At 60.4% G+C, this 16,124-nt stretch overlaps 2 protein-coding genes across 2 annotated transcripts; both read right to left on the minus strand.

The window, feature by feature from the left end:
- Nucleotides 1–62: 62 nt before the first annotated feature.
- CCDC183 (coiled-coil domain containing 183) lies at nucleotides 63–8,685 on the minus strand. The gene is given in 17 exon segments (XM_060013747.1): nucleotides 63–145; nucleotides 731–851; nucleotides 922–1,032; nucleotides 1,118–1,194; nucleotides 1,197–1,285; nucleotides 1,479–1,621; nucleotides 2,232–2,332; nucleotides 2,781–2,782; nucleotides 2,823–2,875; nucleotides 2,954–3,069; nucleotides 4,178–4,310; nucleotides 6,799–6,903; nucleotides 7,102–7,277; nucleotides 7,422–7,491; nucleotides 7,957–8,078; nucleotides 8,618–8,655; nucleotides 8,657–8,685. Coding segments are annotated over 17 exon segments (1,569 nt in total).
- A 2,140-nt stretch (nucleotides 8,686–10,825) lies between these two features.
- TMEM141 (transmembrane protein 141) lies at nucleotides 10,826–12,808 on the minus strand. Its single transcript, XM_060013748.1, has 5 exons — nucleotides 12,686–12,808; nucleotides 12,342–12,408; nucleotides 12,033–12,116; nucleotides 11,665–11,772; nucleotides 10,826–11,266 (listed from the first exon to the last, which is right to left on the minus strand). Exons 1-5 carry the CDS (start codon nucleotides 12,737–12,739, stop codon nucleotides 11,253–11,255), a joined length of 327 nt encoding a protein of 108 aa, XP_059869731.1. The 5' UTR covers nucleotides 12,740–12,808; the 3' UTR covers nucleotides 10,826–11,252.
- Nucleotides 12,809–16,124: the final 3,316 nt, after the last annotated feature.

A 16,124-nucleotide genomic window follows, 5' to 3' on the forward strand; every position in this document is an offset into this window, starting at 1 on the left:
TGTGTAACCAATGACAGCATGGGGGCGGGGTGTGCTGGCGAGGCGGGTTCTTCCTCTTCCGGTCACTTCTTCTTGGCTACCTTGAGCTTCCCCTCTATCAGCCGCTGGCCCTGCCTCTTGATCTCGGCCCGCGCCCGCAGCCCGTCTGCCCCGCGAGGGTCCCCAGATCCTGGATTGTCCCCTGGCGTCCGTTCACCGCAGGGCCAATTGTACCAACGACGTATATTTCTTACTTTCTGTGTCCCTGATGCTCTGGCATTTGGGGTCTCGCACAGCCGGGGAGAGAGACAGACCAGGGCTCACCCAGCCCTTCCAGAGCCCACACTCGACCACCTCTGTCTAGCGCACACCCCAAGCCTGAATCACCCAAGGCCAGGTGCCAGGCAACTGGGGACAGCCCCTGTGCCCCAAACCTGCTGGAATTATTTGAACGGGCAGATCTTAAGCGGTGTGCCCCCTGCCTTGCCCTTCCCACAGAAACTCCAATAAGCGCCCTGACCAAGGCCTTCCCCCCTGCCTGCCTACCGGCACTGGTGCCTCCCTGTGTCACAAAAGGTGGTAAGTTCTTTCAAGGGCATTAACTTCACCAAGTCACCTCCATAAATTAAAAATCCTGTGGGTGCAACTGACACACCCTTTCCATCCCTTTAGCCCCTGTGCCTCCAGGCCGCCCTGGTCAGATGCGGCAAGCGCCGTCCCCAGCCTCTGCCTCTGCACAGCTCAGGCCCACCGCCAGCTGCTGGGCGGCCCGTGCCTGCGACATCCTCCCCCCTCTCCTCAAAGCTGATCCTGGTGTTCTGCTTCTCCTTCAGGGCCGAGGACTCCAGGGCATGCCTCACCTTCGTGTGGACCTGCAGGGCATGGGGACTGTCAGCTCTGAGGGCACACGGGGCGTGTGGGCACCCCCCGGGCCAGGGCTACCTCCTCTGTCCTGGGCAGCATCTGCGCTCGGTCAGCCAGGTACAGCAGCTTCCCCTCGCAGTATGCCAGCTTGCTGTACACATCCAGGGTGTCGGAGCGCAGCGCTTCTTTCTGTGGCCAGGAGGAACAAGTCGTCTCCCTCTGGCCCTTCCAGGGGACCCTCTGTACTGGGGGCCCCTCCACGCTTCCCTGGTACCTGGGCCGTGGGCAGGGGGACGCCCATCAGGCGGATGTGGAGGTTGTCGATGCCAGTTTGGATGGTCAGCAGCAGCTCTGGCTCTTGGCCATGTTGGCGTGGGCCAGCTGCAGCCGGGCTTCCTCCTCCTTCAGCATGTCCTTCATTTTCTTCTCAACGGACTTCAAGCTGTTGAGGATGAGGGAGGTGGGTAGCGGACTGAGGGCAAGGTCGCGGAGTCCCGAGCGGGCGCTGTGCTGATTCGGGCTCAGGAGCTCACACGCGGGCACTTGGGGCCCCTCGGCAGTGGGTGCGCTCAGCTCCGAGCCTGGTGCCAGCCACGGGGCTGTCAGTGAGGAGGAGGTCAGGGGCTCCCGGGTGCCTGATGGAGCTGGGCATCACGCCCTCCGTCGCCAGCTCCTTCGTCACGGCCTCCAGCTGCGCCCGCCTCCCCTCACCGCCCGCCACCTGCAGCGCCAGGTTCTCCTCCGTGCTCCTCTGAGCCAGGAAGCGGCCGGTGATGTCCTGGCGGGGCCGGTGGGGTGAGGAGCAGGTGTGAGCCAGGAGGGAGCTTGTTCTTCTGGCTTCTGGTGGTCAGTAACATTGACCGTGGCTGGGTGTTGAGGACCTGTGAGGCCCTCTGTGTGTGTCACCCTCGTGACAGGCAGAGGGGCCAGATGACCCCAAGGAAGAGCCAGAGAGACCACCGCCACGAGACTGCGTGGCTTTGAGTCACTCGTCCAACGGTGGACAAGCTTACGTCAGGACCATGGACAGGAGCTCAAGGCTTACTGATGATAAATCCAGGGCGGATTAAAATAAAGGGGGTGGGGCGGAGAGGCAGCTGCTCGCACGATGCTGTTGGTTTGGGAAGGGGAAGGAGTTAAGAGGTGAAGGCCGCCTCCTCGGGGTTTGAGGTCCTCAGATTCCAGCGGGCTCTGTGCAGCCCCTGGAACACGGCTCGGATTTGCCATCTGCGTCCCTGGAGTGCCCGCTACTCTGAGCTGTGGGGCCGCTGCTTTGCGTGTCCATTCATGCAGCAGGTGTCTGCAGAGCCTGGCCCAGCTCAGCTGGGCCTTGGGCTGGGGCAGGGTCCCCACCTGTCCTTCTGCCCACACCCCAGGAGTGCCAGTACCCAGAGGTGAGAGCACCGCACAGCAGTCTAGACTTTCTCCACCAAAGCCGTCACGTCCGTCTGGTATTCGATATCAGCCTTGAAGGTCTCCCTCCTCCTCACTGGGCACAGCAGACGGGAAGGTCAGCCGGCATGCAGTAATGCTGTGGGAGCTCTGCGCGGGGCCGTCGGATGCCCCCGTACGTCGTCAGGGGAGGCCACCCAAGAGCTGGGTACCCGTCAGAGTCGCCTTCACCTTAACTGGCTCCCTGCTCGGCCAGCCCTCGAGGGATGCCCCAAGGCAGCGCCATCCGCAGGAGGACCAAAAGCGGCCTGGCACAGTGGGGCTTAGTGGGGCTTCTCAGAGGCGGCTCAGGGGTGCATTGTACAGCTGAGAAGCCGGGGGCTCAGCCACCCCTGGCCAAGAGCCCAGAGCCGGCAGCAGCACCTTGAAGCATGCGCTGTGACTGTTGGTGTGCTCCGGTGCAGGTCTAGCCAGGGAGGGGCCGGGGCTCGTCGGTCTCCCTCACCCTGGCCCCCGCAGGTTACCCCCACCTCACGGTGACCCACCTCTCGGGACCCTGGCTGGGGCGGCGGGAGCTGAGCGTTCACCTTTCAGTTTCGGGACCCATCAGGCTGGAGGGGAAGTGCAAGTCCCGCCGGCCCTGAGCGCGGAGGGGGAGGGGGTGAGAGGTGTCCTCTGTGGCACAGGGGCTGCTGTGCCTGGCGTGGCCCGGACGCACCCAGCGGTATTTCTCGCTGGTCTCCTTGGAGTGGATCTTGTCAGTGAGCTGCTTCTGCTGGTTGAGCCGGTCCTCCCATGCCTGGCGTTCCTCGATGAAGGTGGCCTCCCCTTTGCCTCATGTTCATCTGGGGACACAGGAAGGGGGCGGGGGTCTGTCCCACCAAGGCCACCCGGGGTGCTGACCCAGCGTCAGCGTCAGTCCCCGCCTTCCCGATTTGGGACGCTCCACCTGCGACCATCACCCTCACCCTTGCGTTCTGCCCTCCTCTGGGACGCCCCCCTCCTGCCTGGCCTCTGAGCCTTCCCTCGCGTTACGCCCCTTCAGCTGGGGTCGCTCCGGCTACAGCCATAGGCTCAGGGACCGCCTGGGACATGCCTCACAGAATTTTCTCTCCAGCCCTGGTCCTCCGCTGCCTCTGCCAGCTCCCCTTACAACTCACTAGAGTGGATTCCACATGTCTAAACGCAAACTCATCATCTTCCCCCAGACCTCCTGTCTCCCGGCACATCCTGCTCTGGTGGCTAAATCCACTGTCTGGGCCTGCTCACGTGGCCTGGATGCCACGCTCTGCCCTTGCCTGCACGTCTCACTCGCCCCGCCCCTCATCGGGGTGACCTCTTAAAGGCTTCTCGGCTCCGTCCGAGTTCGGCCACCCATCTCCACCACTGGTCTGGCCCAAGTGACCGGTGTCTTGGCCCTGGTCCCCTCCAGTCTCTGCAGCCAGAGCACACCCGTTTGGAGACACGAATCTGATCCCATCTCCCCCCATCTCCTCCCAGGGCTCCAGGTTAGGAGGGCTGCCACTGCAGCCCCGCCACCTGCTGCCCACACAGGCTCCAGCCCCCACACCTCCTTTTGGCCCTGTTACACCCCAAGACTCTGTTGCCCAACCTCCAACCCCCAGAATCCGCCATTCATTGCCTTCCTGAGAAGGTCCGAACCCCAGGCTGGCCCCACTTCATGAGGAGGGGGCAGGCTGGCCTGGCAGGGGCCTCGGCACAGAGTGGGTGAAGGGGTGGCACCTGCCCCGTCCAGGTCAACTCTCTGCCTTCTCTGTCTACCTCTGCCCAGGCTCACAGGTGGTAAGGCAAGCAGGCCGGCAGGGCAGCCACTGGACTCCTCCAGTGATGACGGGGGGTGTGGGCATGGGGGTGTCCCGACGGACCCTGGGCCAGACAGGTTCAAGAGATAGCCCTGCAGGGAGGGCCCCCAGCCTGGGACCTGCTCTCACCTTGACCTCATCCGTAATCATCATGGCGTCTTGGGACAGGACTGTCATGTCCGACAGTTCCGAGCAGTAGTCAACCACGAGATTCTGCAGCTTGTCCAGCTCTGTGGGGTATCCTGCCAGCTTCTGCAGCAGAAGGGCAAGGGCAGGCGGGCACAGAGCCTGACAGTCTAGGGACTGCGGGCCAACCACAGGCTCCCCTGGCCGCTCCCTCGTTCTCTTCTGGCCCCCAAAGTGGACCACGTCTACTCCCCACCCCTCACCCCAGACTGTGCAAGTCCAGGGGACAAGTATAACCTGGCCTGTGGCCCCAGCCGGGCCCAAAGCAGGTGAAAGGACACGTTTGGGGAGGGAAGACAGCATCTTCCTGGTGGATTCTCTCACTGCCCAGGGCCAGAGTCCAGAGACACTTCCAAAGAAGTTGTGATGGGATGTCCCACCGCGTGAGCGGTGACTGTGAAACGCCAGAGGCTGGCTGCTGTAAGTGAAGAAGAGGGTCTCAGAACACTGGTGTGGGGTCAGAGACTCAGAACTCGAGGCCAAGGCTGTAACCTGACCAGCTAGCGTGGGGCCTTAGGAAAGCCTGGGTTCTGCCGTGTGTAAGGTAGGGTAGTGGCGGCTCTTTCAGGAGGTCGCTGTCAGGATGGATTGAGAAGGTAGAATGACGTGTATTTAGCACAGGGCAGGTTCGTAAATGTCCAATATATCTGGGCTCTTAGGATTTTGTTGTTGATAACTACAACGTAGAATCTTCACTTTTTTTTTTTTTTTTTTTGCGGTATGCGGGCCTCTCACTGTTGTGGCCTCTCCCGTTGCGCAGCACAGGCTCCGGACGCAGAGGCTCAGCGGCCATGGCTCACGGGCGCAGCCGCTCCGTGGCATGTGGGATCTTCCCGGACCGGGGCACGAACCCCTGTCCCCTGCATCGGCAGGCGGACTCTCAACCACTGCATCACCAGGGAAGCCCTTTTTTTTTTTTTTTTTTTTTTTAATGCAAGGGAGACTTCCCTGGTGTTCCAGTGATTAAAACTCGGCACAGGGGGCACGGGTTCGATCCCCAGTCAGGGAACTAAGAACCCGCATGCTGTGCCATGCGGCCAAAAAAAAAAAAAAAAATGCAGATGACCACAGGAGTTATTTTTTTTTTAGTGCATATGTTCTGAAAAGATAAGCAAGTATCACTGGGAGGACATGATGCATACAAGTGAAGGAGGGGCTGGACCCCAGGGTGCAGTCGGAGTGGGAAGGGGTGTGGGTAGAAGGAGTGGCCCCGGGAAGGACACGTGGGCAGGGCCACAAGGTGAGGCTCCAAGACCCGGGGCCTGAGGCAAGAGGGACAGGCTGGAGGACAAAGCTGCGTGCTGCTGGGCTCTGGGCACCGTGGGCAGGATTTGGGGGGCATGACCCCAGCTGCGAAGAGCTGCAATGCCCACCCATCCCACACCCTCCTCCAAACGCATTTCTACCTGTCACCCTCCCGGCCACACTGCCCTCCAGGGCTTCCCCTCCCCCAGCGCCAGCATGAAGGTGGGGTCTTCCCTCTCTCGGCCCCCCCCGCCAAGCTGCTCCTCTTTGCACCCTGGCACCCAGCCTCCAGCCCTCCTCTCCAACTGTCCTCGTCCTCACCATCTTCCACCACCGGGCCTGTGGCGGGTGCCTGTGCTCTTCTGTGTGGGGGCCAAAGGGGGCCGCCAGTGAAGGGGGGTTGCCTCACAGCAGGGCTCACGGCCCCTGGGGACTTCCCCCTGGCCTTCTCGGCAGGGAGCAGGGTGGCTGGCTTGGAAGAGGTGGGCAGCAAGCGGAGGTTACTGACCTGCTCAGAGGCAGCTTGCCCTGGATGATGTTAGGGGACTTCTGAGGGTGCAGGACCCATCTCTTGGCCTCAGAAGCCAGGGGATGAGAAACGATGGGGCAAAGAAAAAACAACACTAAACCATCAAATAAGAACCCAAACAGGACGTCCCTGGTGGCGCAGGGGTTAAGAATCCGCCTGCCCATGCAGGGGACACGGGTTTGAGCCCTGGTCTGGGAAGATCCCACATGCTGTGAAGCAACTCAGCCCATGCACCACAGCTACTGAGCCTGCACTCCGGAGCCTGTGAGCCACAACTACTGAGCCCGCGAGCCACGACTACTGAAGCTCACAAGCCACAACTACTGAGGCCCACGCACCTAGAGCCTGTGCTCCGCAACCAGAGAAGCCACTGCAGTGAGAAGCCTGCACACCGCAACGAAGAGTAGCCCTGCTCGCCACAACTAGAGAAAGCCCGCACGCAGCGACGAATACCCAAGCAGCCAAAAATAAATAAGTCAATAAATCACTAAATTTATAAAAAACCAAAAAACAAACAATTCTGATGTAGCACATGATATGCCTTCTTGGAATAGCAAATAAATTCTTGAAAGAACGTTTCCCACCTACAAGGTGCCGCTGCTCAGCTTGGCGCCCAAAGCGGGGCTCAGCCTTTCTCGGGGTCACCCGGCCTGGGGGAGAGCTGCGCGCCAGCGGGGCAGCCTAACCCGGAGGGCACGCCCCCGCCGAGATTCCCGCCCCTCCTGGCCAGCTGGGCTCCCTGGGACCGGGATGCGGTCTCGGTCTCCGGGTGTGGGTTGCGGGGCTCAGGTGGTCCAGCAGGTCCACGTACAGCAGGTGGATATTCTGGCTAGTGGTGATCTTGACCATCGTCTTTTCTATGTTGTTCTCCAGCTGACGGATGACCTGGGCGGGGAGGAAGGGCACATTGAGAGTGCGTGGGGACAGGCCACCTGGGAGTGCAGAGGCTGGCGGGGGCGGGGCTGGGCTTTCTTCCAAGGGGGCCTCATCCATCTAGCCCCGCCCTCCCACAGAGCCCCGGCCCCTCCTCCTGTGGCCCCGCCCCCATCACCCTGGAGGCCCCGCCCCGCTCCCCGCCGCCACCTGCGGCATGCGCGGCTCCTCCTTGGTGGCCTTGGGCTGGTTCTTAAGGCTGGCCAGCTTCAGCTGCATGCTCTCCAGCTTCTGCTCGCGCCGCCGCACCAGGTCGATCAGCACGTTGTGCATATTCACGCGGTCGAAGACGTACTTGCGCAGCTTCTCCCGCGCCACCTGGGTCGGGGAGGGCACGGCCCGCGCGTGGGTGCTCAGAGGCCACGGAGCGCGCCTGCAGCTGGGCGGGCGGGGAGGGACCCGCGGCAACGCCACACGGACGCTGGGGCTGGGAACTCGCTCTGCTCCCCACCGGCTCCACGTCGTAGTGGTGCAGCGGCTGTGCGCCAGGCTCATGGGCACGTCCTTTCCGCAGGACTTGGAGGTGGTCCGCTGGTCATACTGTGGGGCGCGGCGGCTGAGCGGGGGGCTCGGCCCCTCTGCGTTCCCCCCCGCCGGCCGCCGGCCCCTCCAGGGATTCTCCCCGGGTTTCCTCTGCCCTGTGCTAGCCCAGCAGCAAGACCCCAGCTCCTGGGGCCGCAAGGGGCAGAGCACTGAACGACTCCATCCGGGCCATCCCTGCTCCGATGTGATGGGGGTCCAGAGAGGCGGGTCCCTGGCTCCCATATATGGCTGCTGCAGAGGGTAGCCCAGGAAAGGGACCTCTGTCGGGCCTCTGGCCCTGCCCTCTGAGGTGTGGTGGGGAAACTGCCCCCCTCCACCCAGTTTCAGAATGGTTGGGGTTAGAGTGGGGAAAGGAGAGGAGGTGCCAGCTGTCCACCTGTGTTGGGGGAAGGGCTGTTTCAGCACGTGCCCCGCCCCCCCCACCCCCAGCCAGCAGGTAGCAGGGAGGGTCCCGCCGTCCACCTTCTTGGCCAAAGCCCCCTCGTGGGACCCGCGGCGAATGTTGCTGCGCAGGACAGCCAGCGTGGCCTTGTTCTTGAACGTGGTCTCCTTCACCGCCTGGATCTGCAGCGCCCGACGTTGCTCTGTGTGGAGGGACAGGGCAGCCAGGATGTAGGCCAAGGGCCAAGGGCCTGGCCAGGATACCCGGGTGGGGTATGCTCCACGCCGGGCAGGACAGAGGTGGGGGCGTGAGTTTGCTGTCTCCAAGGCCGCACTCCTTCCTCCCAGCCTGCATGGGGGCCAGCTTCGCTGCTCAGCAGTGCTCATCTGGACGGCTCTCAGTGGACAGCAGTGCTGGGAGGTGGGGAGGGCGGGGTGCAAGCCAGGGACGGGCAGGCCTGTGATTTCTTCCAGACCCTCTAGCCACAGAAGTGGGTGGATCCCCTCCTGTCCCTTCTGGCTTTGAGGCCACCGTGCTTACAAATCTCCTTGAAGCCCCCAGCTTCTCCTCCCCCTGGTCCCTGCATGGCAGACCCCTCCGATCCCTTCCCCCCAGCTCTGTTTGGGGGTGAGCAGTAGAGCGGCCCCCAGTCCATATGCCCTGGACCGTCCGTGTGTTAAGATCGTAAGTCCTGCCCCCAGGAGCCCCGGAGGCCCTGGGTCACCCCAGCGGCAGCTGCACCCTTGAGCCGAGTGACAGCCTTCAGCTCCTGGATCTGCCTCCACCTCCGCCTCACTACGGATCTTCATGGCGGCCCACGGCGCCCTCCGGGGCCCGTCCGCACCTCCCACCCTCTCTGTGCTGAGCCTGCCCCGCAGAACAACAGTTCAGATTGCCACTGGAATCTCGGCCCATTGGGACGGGGGCGGAGGTTCTCAACGCCCAGGGAACCCGGGAATTCCTGGCCCACCCCGACGACCCCACCCTCTGCCCCCAGCCAGCCTTGGGGTTGCTCTCCTGGACACGAGTCTCGTGGCTGCTCTCCTAAAACTTCTGACCTCTCACTGCCTACAGGGTCTCCGTTCCCTTACCCCACCCCAAGCTCAAACTCCAACCCTGGTGACCTGGCTCGTAAGACCCCAGCCTCGGCCCTGACTACCCCATCTCTCCCTGGGGAAGTCCTGGGTCCAGCTTTACCTGTCACTTACTCCAGGAGGAGTCAGTCCCCTCCCTCTGCACCCCCAGCACAAGCTTCCCTTCCAGCCACGTGGCCCAAGCCTGGGATTCCAGGGCTGCACATCAGATGGGTTACTTCTTCCAACCTGCATGAGTTTGCCAACAAAGCACCACAGACCGGGCAGCTTAAACAACAGAAATTTATTGTCTCACATCCTGGAGGCTTGAAGTCTGAGATCAAGGTGTCGGCAGGGCGGGCTTCTCCTGAGGCGTCTCTCCCAGGCTTGTGGACGGCCGTGTCCTCGTGGGGTCTTTCCCCTGTACTCATCTGTGTCCTAATCACTTTCTCTTACAAGCACACCAGTCAGACTGGATGAGGGCCCACCCCCATTTTAACGTAATCACCCCTTCAAAGGTCCTGTCTCCAAATGCAGAGTCATATTCTGAGGTCCTGGGGCTGCAAACTGAGTTTGTGGGAGACACAGTTCAGCCACAACGACAGTCTTCACCCGTGCGCTGTTACAGCGCCCATCTTTCTCTGTGACCTCTCGAACAGATCCTTTACTTTTCTGGTCACTCTCTTTTTAAAAAGTGAGTCCAGTCCCCTCTGAAACTCGAAGTTCACCCTCTGCCCTCCCTCTGAGCCCAGGTCTTTCCCTCAGGGGGTTGGGAGGGCCTGCCGTGGGCAGGGTCTATTCCCTTGATGCCCGTGTTCTCCCAGGGTGTGAGGCAGAGCCTGTGCCCCAGTACTGGTTCTCCTTTCCTCAGATGGAGAACCCCTGAATTTTAGTGGGCACGAGGCTGCCCAGAGCAAGCTGCCCTCCTAGGTGCCTTTGCACTAGGCGTCCCACATGACTTAGTTCTAGCCAATGCAGTGTTCAGAGAAGTGAGTGAACTGCCCTCCTCCTCCCCTTTTCTCTTTCCTGTTGACAGGGATGAAGACCTGATGGCCGGAGCCAGCACAGCTGCCTGGGACCATGAGGTGGATTTGGAATGAGGGCTGTTACAGCACAGAACACGCTAAAAGAAGCCTGGGTCCCTGACTCCACACAGCCCCAGACCACCCACTTGAGCTTTTCCATGAAAGAAATTGAAAACTCTAGCTTGCTTATGCCGTGGTTATCTTGGGCTTCCTGTTGTTCTGCCTTCCCACGAACAGATTCCCTGGTGCATAGAGTGTGCAGTAGACGTTCTTTTGCGGGACTGGCTAGGTCAGCAGGCGCGGGGCGGAGCTGGGGCTGGAGCAGCGGCCCTGTGTGCCTTCAGTGTTACCGGGAAGCCTGCTATAAAGGACGGTGGCTTTGCCCAGGTGTTAGATAATCTCTGCCTCTTCCTCTGTTGGGGGTGGGTGAGGTGGGCAGTCTTGCCCACCCAGGAACACTCCTCCATGTGGACAGAGCTCCAGTAAGCTGACTCTGGCCTCCTGAACCACTCACTTCCTCCTCCCCAGGGGAGAAGTGACTTAATCTGATAGGTGGGTTTGGAATGATAGGCAGGTGGGCGCGGCCACTTCCTGTCCCTTGTCTCCTGGAAGCTAGGTGCTGCCTGGCTGCACACCGTCTGCTCTGCTTCTCTGTGCCAGGTGGTACAGAAGCACCCCCGCATGGAGGGACCATGGGGGCTGCCCAGAGTGTCTAATCCTGGGGTTCGGTGTTAGGAACAGCCCTGGCACCTCCTCCAATCAGCTGTATGGTACCGAGGTGACACTTCTCTCATCTTCTTACTGCGCTGACTTGTTTCCCAACTGCTTTAGAACTCAGGCGGGAAACGGGAAACAGGAAAAGGCGTTTATTAGTCCCACAACCCCCAGCGGCAGCTGTCAGCTCTGACTGGGGTGGGCGGGGGGATGCAGGGGTCAGAAAGGGCGTACCAGCAGCAGGAAGTGCAGAAGGCCCAACCCCCCACCCCAGAGCTGCCGCCCCCAAATATGCATGAGACAGGCCTGGTCTTCTCCAGCTCTGTGTCCACCACGTTTCTCACTGCCTTGCAGGAGGCCAGCCACCCAGGGGCAGCACGTCCTGGTCTGACCTTCTGGGCGTCCAGGCTGGGCAGGAGCAGTTTGCACAGGTCTGACAGAGCTGGCCATGCATGTGTGCAGGGGACATGGGTGTGGGGAGGCCAGCCTGGGGTGCAGAGGTGCTGAGGGCTGTGTTCTAGAACACTCCGGCCCCAGGTCCTCTGTGCCCTGGCTGGAGCTCTCCTAGCTGTGTCGATCTGTAAGAGGCAAAGGGAGACAGCTAGAACCACACCCCAAAGCTGCGCCCGGTCCCTGTGCCCATTTTACCGGGGCAAAAACTGAGGCCTGTAACAGGAGGGTTGCAGGCAGTGGAGGCCAGGCTTGAGATCACTCAGCTTGATGTCCACTGCGGCGCCTCTCAATCCAGCCGCTCTTCTCGGGGTGCCCACCCTCCTCGCTCTGTACTCGCCCCTCCCAGGGCCACCCAGCCCCTCCTGGGTCTTCCTCCTGCACAAGGGCCTGGAAGTTCTGTCTGCCGCAGGCCCCCTCCCTCCCGCCCCCACCCCCATGCGCGTGTCAAGGGGACAGGCCCGTCCCGCCTACGCCCGGGGAATGGAGCCTCGGTTCCGCGTCCTGCTGCCCCCAGGACCCTCACCTGTGTCCATGTCTTTGGGGAGCTGCCCTGTCTCCAGGAAGAGCCAGAGGTTGCTGCATTTCTGTGACTCCACTCGGGTCACCCAGTAGCTGGCCACGGAGCCTGCGACTGGGGAGAGGCGGGCAGGGGCCAGTGGGCAGGGGGGCGGGGCCTCTGCACTTGTCAGGGGAAGGGAGCAGGGTGCAGGTTTCTTCCTGGGAGCGGTGGGGTCCAGCAGGGCTCCCACTGAGAACTGGAGCCCCATCCCCGGAGGCAGGGATGCCCGGAACCACAGCCCCCCACCCCTAGTGGGATCCACTTCTGCTGAAGAGCCAGCGGCAACAGGGGTGCATTTCAGGGGCGCCAGGCACCAGTCCTGGAGTACCCACCCACGGCCACCAGCACGTTCCACTGAAAGGGGTACGGAAACTTCCTCTGAACGAGCATCTGCAGGCCGACGGTCGCACCGGTGCCTGCCAAGAGCCAGGGTCCGCATCAGCCAGCCCGTCCACGGGGCTCGCCAGGGGACCACGGGGCTCGCCAGGGGACCACGGGGCTCTCGGCCTAAGTGCTCGCGACACCTGCCAGGCTCTGAGCACTGCGGGCTGGCGACCTGGCGCCACCTGCTGGGGAGTCAGGGTGAGACAGGAGGGTGAGGTCTCGTCACACCCCAGGACAGACACCTGGACCCAGCCTACCTGTGACAAAGGTGAAAATGCCCTTCATGAAGGCGTTCGACTGGCACGCGGCATACTCCCCGAGTCCCTGGGATGGGGGAGGGGGTTGAAGGCTCAGTTCCCCGTCCCTCCTTTGGGCACACTCCGGCCCTGGGGTAGGGGACCACTCATCGTGAGGCCCTGGGGGCCTGGACACATCCCACCTGCCCCCATGCCCACCCAGGATGCCTCGATCTCCACAGCAACAGGGTCCCCCACCTCTGTCCCTCTTCTCTTCCCTGATAAGGGCACTCCCACCGAGGCCCCCGCCCCGCTCAGGTCAGCTTCTGAGGTCAGGGGCCCGCGTCCCAGGCCAGCCTTCTCACCGGGTGCTTGCTGGCCACGGCGTCGTCCACCCGGGACAGGCCCAGGTTCACCATGGCTGGCGGGGCGCGGGGAGCCGGCGGGGCAGAGCGGCGCCGGACCGGGCGGAGGGGCGGGGCCGGATGGGGCGGGGCGGGGCCTGGCGGGGCGGGGCCTGGCGGGCGGACGGCCGGGGGCGGAGGGCCGGGCGCGGAGCGGGCCGCGTGCTCCCCAGGCCCAGCTCTGTGACGTTGGGTGGCCAGGCGGCGGCGCGAAGGCGGCCGCCGGCTAGCGCTCCTCCCCGCGGGCCCGGCCTGGGTCGTCCGCCTCGTTTCCAGGCTCTCAGAGACATAATGATTAGTTAGTATTATTTGTGGGGGTGGGGCTTTGCTTACGGCAGTACATCTACTGAAAACGACCACGGAATAGCGTAGCCAAAGATGATATAGCGAGTTAATTCCGAAAACACCGTAAGCGCGTACTTGGCGCCAGTTCTGTGCTAGGAGCTGGGGGTCCCACGGAAGGGTCAGAGCTCCTAGCCCTCATAGAGCAAACAGGTAAACAGACCTGGGAGGAGGTCAGGAAAACAAAATGGGTAAAGCGTACGGAGAGAGGCCCGGGCCTGTGTGTACGTGTGTGTGCGCGCGCGCGCGCGTGCGCCCGCCCTCAAGGAGAGACCTGCGTGGGAGGGTCAGGCAGACCCTCAAGCTTCAACCTTGGGCTGCTGTGTGGGACTAAGCGTGGCCTATTTGCATAAGCTTCAGGAGGCCCATGTGGCTGGATGTGAGGGCGAGAGGCAAGGGTTGGGCTGTGCCTTGAAGCCTGGTGGGAACTTAAGTTCCTCTGATTGCGCACAGCCAGGCACAGCCAGGGATGTCAGCTCAGTGGACATCTTGCTGTCCCTGCGCGGTGGGGGGCCAGCCTTCCAGGAGGGCAGCTGCTAGGGTTTAGAGAGTGTTTCAGCAGTGGAGCAGGCAGGGGTGCTGTCATGGTGCAGCGTGCTGTCATGGTGCAGCACGCTGTCAGGATATCAGGGGCTACTGGGGTGCAAGAGTGCTGTCAGGGTGCTCTCGGGGTGTGTTTGGAGGCTGCACGAACAGGCCTTGGCATTGGGTTGGAGGTGCCAGCGAGGAAGGAAGGGGACCCAGGCTGGCCTCCAGTGCTTGCCCTGAGCACAGGTGGGCACAGCAGTGCGGGGCTGAGGGGAGCTGATGGTGTGGGGCACGCTGGGAGGTGGTTTGGGCTCTGTCGGGTCTGAGATGTCTGGAGACAGGAGAGTGGGATGTGTGAATTTGGAACCCAGTGGGGAGGTCAAGGTTGTAGTTAAAAATGCTTTCTCTAAAGAAAAATTTATTATTGCTTGTTAATGAAAATAGTGTATATTCCATATAAAAATGAAAGCTGTGCAGATGCTCCTAAAGTAAAATGCACGTCCCCCACCACCAACGTGGGCGCTGGCGGGGCCGTTCATTGTGCAAGTTGGGGAGGGGGGATGGGGGGGGATGAAGAGACACAGGGTGCAGCCGTTCCCAGCGCCTGCTCCTTCCCAGGGCTCTGGAGAGAAGTGCCCCGGGCGCCCTCAGGGCGGGCTGGAGGGGACAGGGCGATTTCACCGGGTGCAGTGTGATCTGAAGTCACCACTGCCTCTGTGACAAGGTGTGGCTGGTTCACTGCTACTCCAGTTACACCCAAAGTCGCTGCTTGTTAGTGGGTGTCTTTGGAAGTATCACCACGAAGTGGGTCAACAGCTTACTGTTGAAGTCACTTGAGGAAACTGGCTTTCAAGCCTAAGCAGAGGGTGCAGTGCTCTCGTAGTACAGAGTCATCAGGACTGCCTGGCAGCCATTTCCCACCCTCGGCTGACGCTTTGATAATCTTAGTATTTAGTTTCTCAGACAAGCCACCTACAGACTCCTGTGGGTCAGCTTGGGAAGTCTAGAATACATGAACTCAGAGAGCCGTTTCATCTTCTCTGTGTTGAAGAGACAGTGTGGAAATTCTACTGACATATGAATTATTCTTTTGCTTCAAAATCTATTGCCTTGGGACTTCCCTGGTGGGCAGTGGCAAGGAATCCACCTGCCAATGCAGGGGAAGTGGGTTCGAGCCCTGGTCGGGGAACTAAGATCCCACATGCCGCAGGACAACTAAGCCCCCGTGCCACAACTACAGAGCTCGCATGCCGCAAACTGCAGAGCCCATGGGCCACAACTAGAGAGAGAAAACCTGCACGCCACAGCTAGAGAGAAGCCCACGCGCCCCGACGAAGTGCCCATGCGCCGCAACAAAAAAGATCCTGCACGCCTCAACAAAGATCCCGCGTGCCGCAACTAAGATCCTGCGTGCCGCAACTAAGACTCGACACAGCCAAAGAAACCAAAAACCAAAACACACACAAAAAACTATTGTCTTTCCCAAATTCCCTTTTTGTACCATTCATTTCTTCTTGGCTCCATAATCTGAAGGTGGACTGAATTGTTGAAGTTTACCATTTTCTTCGAACAGCTCTTTTGACTTACAAATAGGTCAGCGGGCTGGGGCCTGGGCCTCTGCACTTCTCAGGGAAAGGGCACAACTGATACATTTCAGGCTGAACCTTGCAGAAGCGTTCCTGCCAAATGCTTCATCTTCAGGAAGAAGCCCCACCCAGGTATCGCTAACCTATCCATGTGCCACCAAGCTCCAAGGAACAGACACTTGGAGTCACGCGTCACATCTGAAAAAGCACCAACCCCTGACTGGAGCTGCATACCATCTGGTGACCTGAAAGTAAAGATTTCCAGGAATTAAAGCAGGTGACATCTGACCTGACAGTTTTCCCAAGATGTCTGGACCAGGCCTGTGCGCCCTTTTCTCACTGTTGCTGCTTCTCTCTCTCTTTCACGGGAAGACAACACCCTTGTCCACATTTCCCAAACCCTTGTGAAAGGGGGAGACCTCTTCTTTTGATTATGGCTTTTTGGAAACAGCCTTATCATGATCCCGTGACAAATTAATCTTTTACTTGCCTTTTGGGAAGCGTTGGACGGTTCAGGATTCAGTCTTTATTTCATCTGAACTATTAACTGACTCTGGTTCTTATCTACACTCTCTGAATTTGCAAACTTACAGGCTGTATTTTTCATAATATAATTGGTTCCAAACAGTTCTTTTGAGATAACGATACTATTTTTAATAGATCTTTGAAGTTTTGCTCCTTTTGCAGAGCTCATCAGCTATTGCTTCACGTTTATTTCTGTGCTGTTTCTTCCCAATGTACTCAGGTAATTCTTTCAGTTTGAGTGTGCTCCTTCTGTATTTACTGTTCTATTTTCTCCTCATAACAAAACGGAAGCCTCCCATTGATCCACTTTACTAAACCTTCATGGATGCCTAAGTGGAAACTTCCAGGAGGCATATTTGACTCCAGATTTCCCTCCATGGGGAGAGCCTTTTTCCCTTGGGTCAGAGTAAGTACCAATG

The sequence above is a fragment of the Delphinus delphis genome, chromosome 6 (assembly GCF_949987515.2).
Source record: "Delphinus delphis chromosome 6, mDelDel1.2, whole genome shotgun sequence".
NCBI lineage: Eukaryota > Metazoa > Chordata > Mammalia > Artiodactyla > Delphinidae > Delphinus > Delphinus delphis.

Excerpts from the sequence above, each read along its gene's own strand:
- TMEM141 (XM_060013748.1), bottom strand. The coding sequence starts at position 12,739 with ATGGTGAACCTGGGCCTGTCCCGGGTGGACGACGCCGTGGCCAGCAAG. Across the intron at positions 12,117-12,341 it reads CATTTTCACCTTTGTCACAG|GCACCGGTGCGACCGTCGGC; the intron begins GTAGGCTGGGTC and ends GGCTCTTGGCAG. Across the intron at positions 11,773-12,032 it reads GAACGTGCTGGTGGCCGTGG|TCGCAGGCTCCGTGGCCAGC; the intron begins GTGGGTACTCCA and ends GCCTCTCCCCAG.